General features: G+C 42.4%; 1 protein-coding gene across 9 annotated transcripts in view; it reads right to left on the bottom strand.

The window, feature by feature from the left end:
• dctn1b (dynactin 1b) overlaps positions 1–14,938 on the bottom strand; it is a 69,078-nt gene that overhangs the window by 37,618 nt on the left and 16,522 nt on the right. For 6 of the 9 annotated variants that reach the window (XM_061744436.1, XM_061744435.1, XM_061744430.1 and 3 more), the window contains exons 2-5: positions 12,843–13,094; positions 11,553–11,631; positions 7,287–7,318; positions 5,066–5,086 (exon numbers count right to left, since the gene is read on the bottom strand). In XM_061744436.1, coding sequence (XP_061600420.1) covers positions 5,066–5,086; positions 7,287–7,318; positions 11,553–11,631; positions 12,843–13,070 — 360 coding nt within the window. In that variant the 5' untranslated portion in view covers positions 13,071–13,094. The remainder of the gene's footprint in view (positions 1–5,065; positions 5,087–7,286; positions 7,319–11,552; positions 11,632–12,842; positions 13,095–14,938) is intronic. The other 3 variants (XM_061744437.1, XM_061744434.1, XM_061744432.1) reach the window with 1 other exon arrangement.

Raw genomic sequence — 14,938 nt, forward strand, 5'->3', positions numbered from 1 at the left:
CAGAAACATCAGCTACATCCAGAACAACAGTTAACATTTAGGGCTCAGATCTTCCTTGTGATGGTAAAAGTCAGCCCTGTCATGCTGGAAAGGATCAACTAAAACTGAGCTGAAGGGAAATCTATACTGTGCAGGTCTCTGCGGGTCTCTGCCGGCGCAGGAGCGCTCGCTTCACCTCGGTCACAGTCTGACATTTCTAGACAGTGTGGAGAGCGTATGAGTCAGAGGAGGATGATCGTTAAAGAGCATCGACCTGCAGCTCCTGTTTCAAAGTCACGTCGCATCAAAGTCTCTTTCTAGTTATTTTCTTATTAAGTATACAATTCTGTACAAAACAGATTTGTATCCGTCGCGCAGTACAAGTGACGGGGGTCAGATTAATGCTGTAGGAGACGATACCACCGATCTCCCTAAGATACCACCCTGACAACCTGAGGGCACCACAAACTACGGACAATTTTAAAAGAGGACTAAAAACCTTCTTTTTAGCAAAGCATTTTATCCCTAAACAATGCTGTTGTTTTTTTTGTTTTTTTTTTGTTTTTTCCCCTAGTTGCTTTTTTAAATTGTTTTATTCTCTTTTCTGCCATGTCTTGACTTTCTATCCCTTCTATCTCTTATCTTGATTTTATTATTTTCTGTTTCCTTTTAATTATCAAACTGTAGCACTTTGAGATTCTCAGTAATGTAAAGTGCATTATAAATAAAATGTATTATTATTAGGGCCCAAGCACTTACAGTGTGAAGGCCCTATTGTATCTGTAGGAATTTTTATTCTTCTTCTTCTTCTTCTTTATTCTTTTCCTTCTGAAGAAATGAGGGCCTTTTTGCCCCCCTAAACGTGCCCCAAAAAGTCACCAAATTTGGCACGCAAGCCAGGCCTGGTGATAAATTTGATATTTAATGGTTTGCATTAATGGGCGTGGCAAAATGGTTCAACAGCGCCACCTAGAAAACTTTGTGCCTCAAGCCTCACTATACGGTTTGACGTACATGCACGGTCGCAACTTAAAGAAAAGTCTCTTGGCGCCATGGCCGAAACCCAACAGGAAGTCGGCCATTTTGACTTAATCATGTAATTTTGGCGCAATTTATGCCATTCCTTCTGCAGTTAATGCGGCCCGAACCGTAAAGTGCACTCAGGTGTGTTATACATCAAAATGTGCATCTCCATACTGCGACGACGTGCATTACTTTTCTCAGTCAAAAGCGTTACCGTGGCGATACATGCCAAAAAGCGCGCCCCCCCTTCATCTGATTGGTCCATATTTGACATTTTTAGTCCCTTTTCTCTGCCATAAATTTTGAATGGTTTGACATAAAGACTGGTGGGTGGTGTCATCTGACTCGGTTTTGATTCCTTCACCTTAATTGGTGCAAATTAGCCCTGCCCCTTCTTCTGATTCGTCGATATGTGATAGTTCCGATTTTCTGCAATAACTTTTGAATGCTTTGACATAAAGACTCGTGGGTGGTGTCATCGGACATGGTTTTGAGTCCTTGAACATAATTGCTGCAAATTAGCCCCACCCCTTCATCTGATTGGTCGATATCTGATAGTTCCTACTTTCTGCCATATAGAGAGTTGTGGGTAGTGTTATCCGCTAAATGTCCAGGCCTGAAGAATCTACATACAAGTTATACAAGCGCAAGGGTGCGAGGGCCCGTTCATCGCTGCTTGCAGCTTTGATTATTATTATTACCGTATCTCACGGAGAAGGCATCACCTCCACAGCAAGCCCTAATATAACTGTCGTTATTACTGACACTTGGAGAACGCTGATAGTTCTCCATGGCAACGCTCCATCTGCTGACAGCTGTGAGCAGGCGTGCAGAGAAGAGCGGCTCCTGGTCTGTTAAAGGGATGCTCAGACCAGATTTAATGATTTCATTAACAGCATTTTCAAACATGGAAAACAGATTCAGAAAGACTGAAATTATTTTTAACAAATTAACTCCAACAGTCTCAGACTTGAGGTTCAATAGCAAGCAGCGGCCACACCACGCTGCCAGAAGAGGCCACTGGATGTTTGTGTTGTTTTTAGAGAATTAACATTATAACCAGAAAGACTAGAAGAGTTCAAACTAGTCCTTAAAGTCATTATTTAATTATTATGACAACTGGTACAATGTAAAAGGTAATACATATCACTTTAAAGCTAAACTTATATATCAGATTACAGCTGATTTTATTTTTTATAAAATAATCTGGTCATTTTGTATTACCATGGTCAGACTTGGTTTTTCAAAACAGTCTGAATTAAATTAAAATTACCTCTGCCCTGAGGGACAAACCCTTTTCATTCTACCGGATTTGGGACTCTTTCTTTGACTATCTGTTTCCCCCACATCTGAAAGGATAAAGTCTGGACTTATAGAACTGGCTTGGAATAAGAATCAAAATGTGTAAATTGGCATGATAATAGTCCACTGTATGTCTACTTGTACCATGTGCTCTGTATTATTTTCGTTGTGTTGGTTTTTCTGCTTTGCTTTGAAAAATAATAATAAAAAAATAAAAAAATAAATAAATATTAAAAGAAATGACATGTGACATCCTCTTAAATGTTCCATGTTTTGTAGCCAGCCATTAGATTAAAATAAAAACTGTCTCAACAATCCCGAAGCAATACTCGAGAAATTTCTACTTTGCCAACTTTCATTTTTCCAGAAGAAGGCAGGAACCTCCGTATGCAACGTCCCATAGTTGATGAAGCGTCAGGCTGATTTCCAGAGATCTTTGAGATGAGACGGGACACAGATGTTTAGATCACCTGGGGGTGGACTTACTGATATCCAGAGCTCCTTTCAGAGACAGAAGACTCTTGAAGAAGGACAACCAACAGAGCAGGGGCCTCATTTATAAAAGAGTGCGTAGGATCCACACTAAAGTGCACGTAAAGCCAAAAGCCGGAAAATGGCGGGCGCAAAAAAAAATCCGGATTTATAAAACCGTGTCCACGCACACTTGCACGGAATGTTCGCTTTATAAATCACAGTCCAGCTGGAAGGTTGCGCAGCTGAATTCAGCTCATATCCCGCCCTCTACACGCCCACTTTTTACCATAAATGGGCAATGCAAAGTAGTATTTGCATATGAATGAGCCTGCTGAGCATGTGCAGTGGCTTCCTGAAGCCTGTTTGGGCAAGAATGAGAAGTGTCGAGCCACCGTGCCACTAAATTTCACGGAGACTGGGAACGAGATGTTGTGGATGAGGTGGAGGACAGGAAAACCACATTATTTGGTGGTCACAGTAAAAGTATAAATAGTATATAAATAGTATTAAATAAAGCGAGTGAAAATAAAACGCTGTGAGGCGCAAGGGCGTAATTTCCACTGGGAACAGGGGGGACATGTCCCCCCCACTTTTCAAACTCATGTTTTTGTCCCCCTCCACTTTTTACAGTTTAAGAACTAACGGTAGGCTCAGCCTGTAACAGTGCGCGTCGCCGCGTAACCTACGGCGTAGGCTCTGCGCCGATTTAACGTGGAACCATAATTTAGGCATAATTAGGCTTAACTAGTGTGTGCGTGTGTGACAGTGTATGGGACAATTGTGAAATACGGAATAAACTGCGTTCCGTATTGGTTCAATACGGAACGCAACTTTTAATTCCCAATTACGTAACAATTCCGTATTTCAAGGGACGAGTGGCAAACCTCACTCACCGCAGCTGCAGCTCCAGCAGCAGCTGAGCATCCTGACTGACGCTGTGCTTCAAACACAGAGGGACACGATCAGCGCTATTTTATTATAAGTCTGATATGTGATGACATTATTAAGAGTATGACATGAATCTGGCTTCATTTCACCACCTCACCGCCTGCATCGCCAGTTCCCCATATCTTAAGTGAGTTCCTACGGGAGGATCAGGGTTTCCGTAGGGATACGCAGATTTTTCAGTTAGTTTTTTCTTTTTAAATCCCAACCTTTGCGTAGAAGGTGGCTTGCGCATTTTCAGGCCCTGTTTTGTGCGCAAGCAAGCTTTATAAATGAGGCCCCAGCACTCTTCCAAACCACACCTGGACAGCAGTACAGGCAGAAGGGACCCGCCCATCACTAAGATGGACATCACTGTCCTCTGGGAGCTGCCTGGATCCTGGCATTTAAATTGGTTTACTCCATGGATTTCAAGCCTCGCCTTATATCGGGCAATAATACTGCTTGAGAGAAGAGTGAACCTCTGATCCAGGCGTCTAACACGGGGGCAGCCGTTTCATGCTGCGTGGATGCCTTTAAACAGGAACTAACGGTTTGCAGGACGGGAAAAAGGACGGCAGACGTTTTCCCATCAGCACTCTTTTCATGTTAGGACTCAAAGGACTGATTTTGCACCGATATGCAGCGACAGTTTGGTTTCTGAGAGGAGACTGACAGGAATAATTACTGGAAATGTAAACTTTTAAACTAAATATACAACACTAGGTACAAAAGGTGATGTGGGTCTGTAACTGCTGCAAACAACAGATGATAAATCCTATCTTTTTGGGAGGAGAGGAGGGAAAATGTAGCTTTTTTCTTTTTCTAACATCATGGCAAGTGTGAAAGAAATCAAACTCTGGAGCTGTGCATGTCCCATAAAAAAACATCCTGTCTTGAAAAACACTGTAAATGATCTGCAGCTAAATGTCATGCAAGTAGGACGACAAGCGCTAAACTTACTAAATGATTTCTGGTCAAATGAAATATTACAGTGCAATACGGTATGAACTTGATCACATCTGGGCAAGCTCCTGTCATTGCAATGCTTTTCCTTCCACTAGGCCATGCTTACACACACACAGGAAGCAGACGGGAGACAAAGCCGGCCCCACAGAGCCACATGAATGGAGACGGAGCAGAGCTGAGAGCGTGGCCAGGTGACACACAGGCATCACCTTTCTCTCTCCTTTCACACAAACACAGAGCTGTCTGGTACAAAAACAGATGGCTGTGAGGAACCATGGGGGCGGGATGGGTGGGGCCCGGTTGCCATGCAGCGGCAAGGCCGTTCGGAGCCGCGGCTACTGCGCTCGTCATCAAAACATTACAACAGTGGCGAGGTTAGAGAAACATGCAGCACCTTTTTGGGCTTTAATCCTCGCTGCGTGGTCGAGGGGGAGGGGGGAGAGGAGGGAGGGGAAGGTTAACGGTCAGGAGTCCATCAGTGGCATGCCGGAGGTGAAGCAGTGAATCCCAGAGAACCTCAGACTATCACACAACCTCATGTTCATCGTCATTACATGCCCCGCTCCTCTAATTCAGTCCATTTTCACACAGTTTCAGTCAATCAAATAAAAAAAACACTGAATATTTGATAAGCTTGAGTCGCTGGAATGCTTCTAAAGATGCAAAACATACAGGACTGTCTCAGAAAATTAGAATATTGTGATAAAGTTCTTTATTTTCTGTAATGCAATTAAAAAAACAAAAATGTCATATTCTGGATTCATTACAAATCAACTGAAATATTGCAAGCCTTTTATTATATATACATATACATATATATACAGTTTAAGATTAAGATTCCCAGAATATTCTAATTTTTTGAGATAGGATATTTGAGTTTGATATTATTAATTAATTAATTAATTAATTAATTAATATTTGAGCTGTAAGCCATGATCAGCAATATTAAAATAATAAAAGGCTTGCAATAATTCAGTTGATTTGTAATGAATCCAGAATGTATGAAATTTTAGTTTTTGTAATTGCATTACAGAAAATCACAATATTCTAATTTTCTGAGACAGTCCTGTATTACTTACAGCAAATATGATTATGCTGTTTTTCATAAATCACTGATCAAATTCTTTTATATACATCTTTCAAATTTTCCTCATCACACCATCCTTTTTTTGTTTTTTCACAGACACAAAAATCCTCTTATTTTAATGAAACCAAAGTATTTATATCAGATGTCTGTGGTCCCTCTTACCGATAATGTTGTTCCTGATTTGACAAAGTCTTGGTTTTTCTCTCATTTAAAAACATAAATAGCAGCAAATGACTCCAGGACACAACCTCCAGGTGAAACGTGAAACATCCGGCTCATCTTTCATTTACAGTATCAATGTCAATGTGGCAAATATAGGGAATTATTGATTAACATAACTTGATGTAAATAACGGAAGGGAGCAGGCTTTCTTCTTTTCTTACAAAACACAAAGCACCAAGGATGTTTATAAGTTACCTGAAGGAGATGTTATTTTCATCATTAACTTATGAACCTACATGTGACAAACTCCCAGAAAGCCAGCAGTTTGTATCATTTTACAAATAATTAATATAGTACTTAGGGGATCCAAGAATTAAAAACTGAAAATCTACGTAAAATAAATCCCAGAGTGACAAACATCACATCATAATTAATCGACTATGTTTGGGAAGACGGAGTTCTGGCTCTGCTTCTGTCACTGCAGTCAAATTGTTGAGTCTGGGGCTCCGGAGAAGTCTCTGGAACATTAACGATAACTCAAAAGGACTCTGTGTTTACATCATTTCATGAGCCCCGCTCTAATGTATTTGAGAGTGAATGTTGCAAAGCCAAGAAGCCCAGTCTAACTGCAGGAGAATGTCGCCCCCTGCTGGGCAACGCCTGCACTGCTGGCTTCATGAAGCTGCACTTTTTCTGTTCCCAAAACATCAGTCCTTCCACTACCTACACCCACTTCCTCTTACTCAAGATCACGGGGTCTGCTGGATGCTTTCCCCGCCATCTTTAGACAAAATAGAGAACAGAAGATTTAGCTCAATGAACAGGAAATATTCACAATTAGCAGTCTGTATTCAGGTTGTGTTTTCGTTGACTTGTTATGATTAAGTAAATGTACATGTAAAGTAGAGAAAAGCTATTTAAACCCTCTCCAACCCCCAGCCAGACATATTCAGTAGAGGAGCTATGTGCATATTTTAGAGCTCGTAGGGTTAAATATATTACTTTTGTATTTGGATTACTACTAATTTCAAGTGTTATATTATTCTTACTGACAAAAGCTATTGAGGAGACGGGTTCAAAAGTGTAGACATGTTTGCTTATATTACCTTATAGTCAACAGTAACACAGCATTTATCTTAGTGTGCAGCTTTCATGAAGTGTGTATGCATGCGTGCGTGTTTCTGCAGTGTGTGTGTGTGTGTGTGTGTGTGTGTGTGTGTGTGTGCGTGCGTGCGTGCGTGCGTGCGTGCGTGCGTGCGTGCGTGCGTGCGTGCGTGCGTGCGTGCGTGCGTGCGTGCGTGCGTGCGTGCGTGCGTGCGTGCGTGCGTGCGTGCGTGTGTGTCCCAGTTCACGCTCTCCAACTCACCATTTTGGTGGATTTGGCCGTCTCTGGGAGTTCTGGAACCATAAAAAGAGGAGAGCAGAAAAGGAGATAAGCATTTTTACACTACAGTGAAGCCTTTTATGACTAACGGGGTTTGAAGTCACGAGAGTTCCTGGTACAAACAGGATGATGAAGTCAACATAGTTTATGGAGGTGAATACAGCAGGTGGTGGATGCTGACAGGACTGACTCTTAAAGCCACCTCACATCCGTTACCTGGAGTCATTTGGTTGTTGGATGTTGGCGATTACGACACTTGCAGCTGTATTTAGATATTTTATATGAACCTGATGGCAAATGTGTGTCTGGATGAACACCCTGGGATCACTTTAGCATCACTCCACCAAGACAAACATAATAAAACATATTTATGACCCTACACACACGAACCAACACACCTTAACTTTTGTCACATTTGTCACAATCAGTAAGCAGTTCATGCAGGAGGAAAACCGCAAGAAACCAAAACAAATACATCCAGAAACAATAAATATAAAACCACAAATAGAAAATGAAAATATGACCTAGTTTATTCATATTCTAGATTTATAAAACATACACTTTCATTCAGACTATTTAGATGTTTCAGATATGCACATAAAGTATGAAAAAACATCTAAAGATGGCTGTACTTTTTAAGTAAGATACACTGAACAAGCAGCGGTGCAGAATTCTGCTGGAAGATTCAGGGAGTTTGTTTGTTTACAGTGTTTACCTGTAAGAGCGGGAGTACAGGTGACATGACATGGAGCGCACAGGATCCCCCAAACTCTTTTTTGTTTATTTGTAAGAATTGTAGAGTTGTAGAATTTATTAAAGGATAGCCCCTTGAGATGTAACATCTCATTTTCAAGGGGGTCCCATAAAACATACAACATTACAATATATCACATTACAGTACAGACATACATGACATAAAACAAACACAGACATCTTGCTCACCCTCCCACACACAACCCCTACCCACATAAGTCTAGTTACAAAGTAGGCTAATTAAATAACCGAAACAATGAGATAAATATAACATAACAGAGAGAAAAGAAAAAATAAATAAATAAATAAAATGAATAAAAAGAAATAAATAGAAAAAAGGACACAAAAAATACATAAATAAATTAAACATAGGCAATTTGTTTTAAGATGAGAATATAATGCCAACTTAAAACAATGAAAAGAGGTAATAGAACGCAAAAAGAGATTTAAAATAAAATGATCTTTTCCCAACCTAAAAAAAAAAGGAGAATTCATATGTCTGAGTGAGTATGGAGAGTTATATAGAATCATGAGTTCTTTTAAATATGGAGGACAGCAAGGGGGCACGGTGGCGCAGCTGGTAGTGCAGCGGTCTCACAGCAAGAAGGTACTGGGTTCGATTCCCGCCGGGGGACGCTGTGGGTGCTGAAGTGCGTGTTAGTTCCCCCATGACTTCAGTGCCCACACCATGGGTGGGGTTGGCGAAAGGATCTTTCTGTGTGGAGTTTGCACGTTCTCCCCGTGTTCCCCTGGGTAGCTAATGGGAGCTACCCTCACAAAAACATGCACACATACATGCTATACATGCCCCCTCTGGCCAACCGGGGCGCCAGATGGGGTGGGGAGGATCCGGCCGGAATAACGTGATCCTTCCACGCTACGTTCGGCCGGAGAAGCCCCACCCTGTCTGGTGAAAAGATGCGGCCTGCTCACTCCTCAGGTTAAGGAGGAGACCTGAGCTCATCCTCTACCAACCCCTCCCGGATGGCAATGCACAGGACTGTCAGTAGGTAGGAGCACGGGGTGGTAAAAATGGGAAAAAAACCGGGATAAAAATATTTAAAAAAAAAAAAAAATATGGAGGACAGTGAAAATAAACACATTTAAAAAGGAACTGAAGCCAGTGAAATTGCCGTCTAGATTTGGGTTGCAACCAGTTTAATGAATCAAACATAAAACAATGATGTGTTCTGAAAGTAAGGATCCCCATTAGCTATACCCTTAAACACAGCTAGTCTTACTGGGGTCCCCCGAACTCTGAGACACGGGCAGGACACATTCAATATGTACATTGGTTGAAAACTGCTTCAACTAAAACTTAAAAGTGGATGAGGATGTATCAAAGTTTCCATTTACAATATTTCAAAGTGTAACCATGACGACCGACTTCGCTTGCTCTCTGAACACAGAGTTGAGCCTTTGATTACGTTTTCAATGATGCCTCTACTAAGTGCAGAGAAGAGAGGTTTTAAGTGAGCTGCTCATATTTCTTTTGACTCGACTGCAGAGCTGCGTCTAAAGCAGCTGCCAGTTTCAAGGCTTTTTCTCTGCGTCACTGCTTGAATTTGAGGAAACGTCTTGTTGCCAGGTAACGTCCTTCTTAGTTTAATGTCGTCTTCCTCGGACGGATTTAGGATATAGCGAATGCATCGCCGCCGAAGCTTTAACTTTCAGGATGTGGAAATGACTAACACAAAAGCAACTGACCATCACCGTGTCTTCTACGGCGGCAACGAGACGTAACCATGGAAACAGCCCAGCTCATCCTCTAGGAGATGAAACATACTCATGACCTAGTTCTCTTCCAAAGTGAAAGTACAGTTAGAGCATTGAATGAATCAAGTTTATTATGTTTCTTAAATGTGGGTGGCTATGGCGCAGTGGGCACGCTCAGATGGGCGGATCGATCCCCAGCTGGTTCCCTGCAGACGCTGAACCCCACGCTGACCCCACCAGCCACCCATAACGCTGGTCGTGGAAGTGGGGGGGTGTCAAGAAGGGCATCAGATTTTGGTGTTTAGAGTTATTAATAATTGTTAAATGATATTTAATCAATTTCATAAGAACTGTTTTCAGCAACGACCAGGGTGAATTATGAAGCTGTTAATACGAACATACAGAACTTTCAAAGAAATCATGACCTTGCTTTTCTTTTTAAATTGGCAGAATACGCGTGGCGTACCCATCAGCAGTGCACACAGACATATTCAAACCCACAAAACAAGTGTGAGGACCCGTGGCACCAGTTCTGGTACCGTGGTATCCATGTTATCAAGGCAGCAGACACCATGTTAGCATGTTTCTAAACAGTCGCTCTCGACTAAAACTAAACTACGGAGTCTCTGGGACTGGCCAACGCAACTACGCTCATTTAGGGCCAATCCCAATGTTCACCCTACTCACTACCACTAGCCCTCACCCACTACCACTTCACCCTCAAAATGAAGCCACAAATAGTAGGGCTTTGTAATGTTCCCTAGGGATTGGGACACCACTTGCTACGTCACTGCGTGGTTTACGTTCGGGTACGTAAGCGACTGCGTAGTTATGTTTGTACATACGTCACACCATATCAGGAAGCTGAGAGCTAAAAGCTGTTTTAATTTCCGCTGTAGCGCTGTTATTATGCCACTTTATTCATTTTTAATATTTTTTCAGGCGTAAAAGTAACCGTTAAGATCCCCAACCTGGGCTCAGTTTATCCAAATAACGACTGTTAAGAAATTTGCTCTGATGTTTTCAGGGATGAGAAGAGCCGCCGGCGATTTATGGTTCCGCGTTAAATCAACGCAGAGCCTACGGCGTAGGTTACGCGGCGATGCGCACCGTACCGCGTAACCTACGCCGTAGGTGTAACGCGGAACCATAAATCAGCCTTAATTCTGGCGAGGTCTGAAAAAACGAGCAAGCGAATGATTATGTACATTCAGTGAGTGAATATTATGAAAGCAAAATATATATTTCTCGCTAGAAATGTAATCAAAATGCATTTTTATGCAGAAACTAACTCAAAATATTGATTTTATTCACTAAAAATGAGAAATGTTCGCCATGTTTTTTTGTTTGATTCAGTCTGCAAATGATGACGTAAAGCATTCTGGGAAATGTTTCTGGCCCTCGGTCAGCTAGTCAGCATCTGAAAACCCTCACTCTGAAGGGCTAGATTCAGACACACTAGCCCTCGTTATGTCCACTAGCCCTAGATGCAAAGAGGAATTGGGACACCACTACCCTCACAGGAACGCGCAAAATTTAGGGTAGGACTGAAAAGTAGGGCTAGGGGGTGTATTGGGACTGGCCCTTATATGTTAGACTTTCAACTCTAAACAACTCATTATGAAAATGTATCTGCAAAGTCATAAAGGAACAGTCCAATGGTGGGGCTTTTTTGTTGTCTATCGGAAGGACGAACAAAAACGTTCTACGTGAAATAAGCTGCACACAACCCTCCCCACCAGAGAGACAGAGAGAGACAGAGAGAGAGAGACTCCTCACCTCGTTTCAGGGTCTTGCCGGCGCTGGGCTCAGGTGTCTCAGGAGATGTTGTATCCGCTCCATCATCGACCAGCTGGATCTGAGGCAGAGAGACAGACGGACATCAGGAGACAGACCAGACCGCCACATCACAACCGGCTGTTACTGCCAACTCTACTGAAGTTCAGTCAAATGCAGCACAGGCCAACTGGAAATGGTTTTCCCTGGTCCTTAGCCTCCACCTGGTATAGATGGACAGGTACACATGTGATGACTCACTGGTAACTTCAAGACACTTTGATTCCTGCGTTGTTAAACCAGAGAAGAAGTCGTTCCCAACCCAGAATATTCTGTTTCAGTTCAGTTCACCAGTTACAGAGACCTGAAAAATAATCGACGCTGTGGCATTTAAAAGGCTTGTAGTTAAGGATAATAAACTAGGAATTCCTTGTGCACCTCTATGAAGGGTCCCATTGTAATAATATGTTGGTTCTTGACACAGCTGTGTACCCGATAGTTTCCCTCAATTTTGGAGAAAAAAAAACTCAAGACATATAATTTATTGGGAGAAAAATAAATGAACACATCTAAGAACATCTGATCTATTAATAGTTTATGGGTCTTTTATGCAGAAGGATTACATCTGCCGTCCAAGGAATATGTGACGTGTTTGGATTTGCTTCCATTTACCCACAATAACACTCACACATTCATTCACTCACTCCCCCATTCACACCCACTCATCACCATCACCCCGTCACCCCATCACCCCCATCACTACCTCCTACCTCTGTGGAACAAAGATAACTGCGATATCAGGCAAATTTGGACAGAATTACCTTACAGTATATTAGGTGATCTGAACTACCTTTTTCATGTGTTAGGTTATCTGTTTTAGAAGCTGTTTATCATGTTTACTTCATGTTTTGTTGTTTTAAAAACTACCTTCCACCTTGAGGAGATGCTACTGCACTGTAGAGGTTAAAGCCAGAACAGCGAGGCCTTTTGTTCTGTTTGATGACTGAAACCTCTCATCTGAACAGAAACTAAAACAGTAACCCTCAAAATAGAACAGGTAGTGGATATAGAACTAAAAATAGCACCCCAAAAATAAGCAACAACAAAAAGGTAGGTGCTCCGCACAGTATCACTGTGGCAAAATAAAAAAAGTAAAAAATGGAAGAACAAATCTCAAACTTCAAAGTAGGACAACGAAGTGATCGGGCTAGAAACAGTCCTGTGCTGGGTTTCTGGCACTGAGATGGTTGTGGTATTTGAGATTATACAAAAGGCAGAATCCGCTGGACGTACCTGTGACTGTCTCACAAAAATCCCATGGTGCTCTTCACAGGTGAAGTAGCGCTTGCCCTGCACCGTGCCGTCGTTCTTGCCCTTGGCCTCGTCCAGGATGACCCCCACCCATTTCCCCGATGCGAAGAGCGTGTTGCCGATGTAGGCCACGGTTCCACGCTGGCCTTTGCCGATCACCTCCACCAGAGAGCCCACCTTGACGGGCCGGCCGCCCCCGTCCGAGCTCATCCTGCTGCTGCCACTGCTGGTGGTCTGGTGGGGACACAAGGAAAAACACTGGATTAGATTCTCATGTATTTATCTAATATATTTGTGTTATGCTTTACATATAATACCTTTTAGTGTTTTTTTTTAATGGTGTTTCAGTTTTTTCCATTTGATATTTCGGGTTCACCTACGATGCTACATTTAACCCTTGTACTGTCTTTGGGTCAAAATGACCTCATTCTCTCTCCTCCCTTCCTTCCTTCTTTCCTCCTGCTCTCTCCTTCCTTCCTTCCTTCCTTCCTTCCTTCCTTCCTTCCTTCCTTCCTTCCTTCCTTCCTTCTCTCCTTCCTTCCTTCCTTCCTTCCTTCCTTCCTTCCTTCCTTCTTTTCTCCCTTCCTTCGTTTTCCCTTCCTTCCTTCTTTTCTCCCTCCCTCCCTCCCTCCCTCCCTTCCTTCTTTTTTCCCTTCCTTCCTTCCTTCCTTCCTTCCTTCTCTCCTTCCTTCCTTCCTTCCTTCCTTCCTTCCTTCCTTCCTTCCTTCCTTCCTTCCTTCCTTCCTTCCTTCCTTCCTTCTTTTCTCCCTTCCTTCGTTTTCCCTTCCTTCCTTCCTTCCTTCCTTCCTTCCTTCCTTCCTTCCTTCCTTCCTTCCTTCCTTCCTTCCTTCTCTCCTTCCTTCCTTCCTTCCTTCCTTCCTTCCTTCCTTCCTTCCTTCCTTCTTTTCTCCCTTCCTTCTTTTCTCCCTCCCTCCCTCCCTTCCTTCTTTTTTCCCTTCCTTCCTTCTTTTCTTCCTCCCTTCTTCCTTCCTTCTTTTCTTTCTTCCTTCCTTCTTTTCTTCCTTCCTTCTTTTCTTTCTTCCTTCCTTCTTTTCTTTCTTTCTTCCTTCCTTCTTTTCTTCCTTCCTTCTTTCCTCCCTTCTTCCTTCCTTCTTTTCTTCCTTCCTTCTTTTCTTTCTTTCTTCCTTCCTTCTTTTCTTCCTTCCTCCCTTCCTTCCTTCCTTCTTTTTCCCTTCCTTCCTTCTTTTCTTTCTTTCTTCCTTCCTTCTTTTCTTCCTTCCTTCTTTCCTCCCTTCTTCCTTCCTTCCTTCCTTCCTTCCTTCCTTCTTTTTCCCTTCCTTCCTTCTTTCCTCCCTTCTTCATTCCTTCTTTTTTCCCTTCTTCCTTCCTTCTTTTCTTCCTTCCTTCTTTTCTTTCTTCCTTCCTTCCTTCCTTCTTTTCTTTCTTCCTTCCTTCCTTCTTTTCTTCCTTCCTTCTTTTCTTTCTTCCTTGTTTCCTTCTTTTATTCCTTCCTTCTTTCCTCCCTTCTTCCCTTCCTCCGAAGACAGCACAAGGGTTAAAACGTGTGCATTTCAGTTTTCTTTCTGTTTTTTTCCATGAATAAACACATTTTCTTGGCTTTTATCGTTGCACTCACATCTCTCATTGAACTCAAAAAGTACAAAAATCTATTAAGTACAGATGAAGACAGGACCAGACTTCAGGTTAAGATTATTGAGGCTAAATTTGTCCAAGAGCAGAACTCCTGTCTTACCTGCTGACCTTGTTACACAGCCACAGCTCCTCCTAGGTAATTCACTCAGATCAAATGAAGGCAGCACAGCACTGCAAGATTGTTTTTGCTACAGGAACTACGCCCCTAGGCCAGAAAAATGCCCAAAAAATGCTGCACTGTTCTGCCTCAGAACGTTTCACATAGCTAATACGTGTGTGTGTGTCTTTGTGTGTGTGTGTGTGTGTGTGTGTGTGTGTGTGTGTGTGTGTGTGTGTGTGTGTGTGTGTGTGTGTGTGTGTGTGTGTGTGTGTGTGTACAACAAATAAAACCATAAGATACAAATAAAAGCAGTACGCAACATCACTAACATAAACAATAAAAAGGCAAAAGGCAATGCAAGGAC

The sequence above is a fragment of the Cololabis saira genome, chromosome 16 (assembly GCF_033807715.1).
Source record: "Cololabis saira isolate AMF1-May2022 chromosome 16, fColSai1.1, whole genome shotgun sequence".
Taxonomy (NCBI): domain Eukaryota; kingdom Metazoa; phylum Chordata; class Actinopteri; order Beloniformes; family Belonidae; genus Cololabis; species Cololabis saira.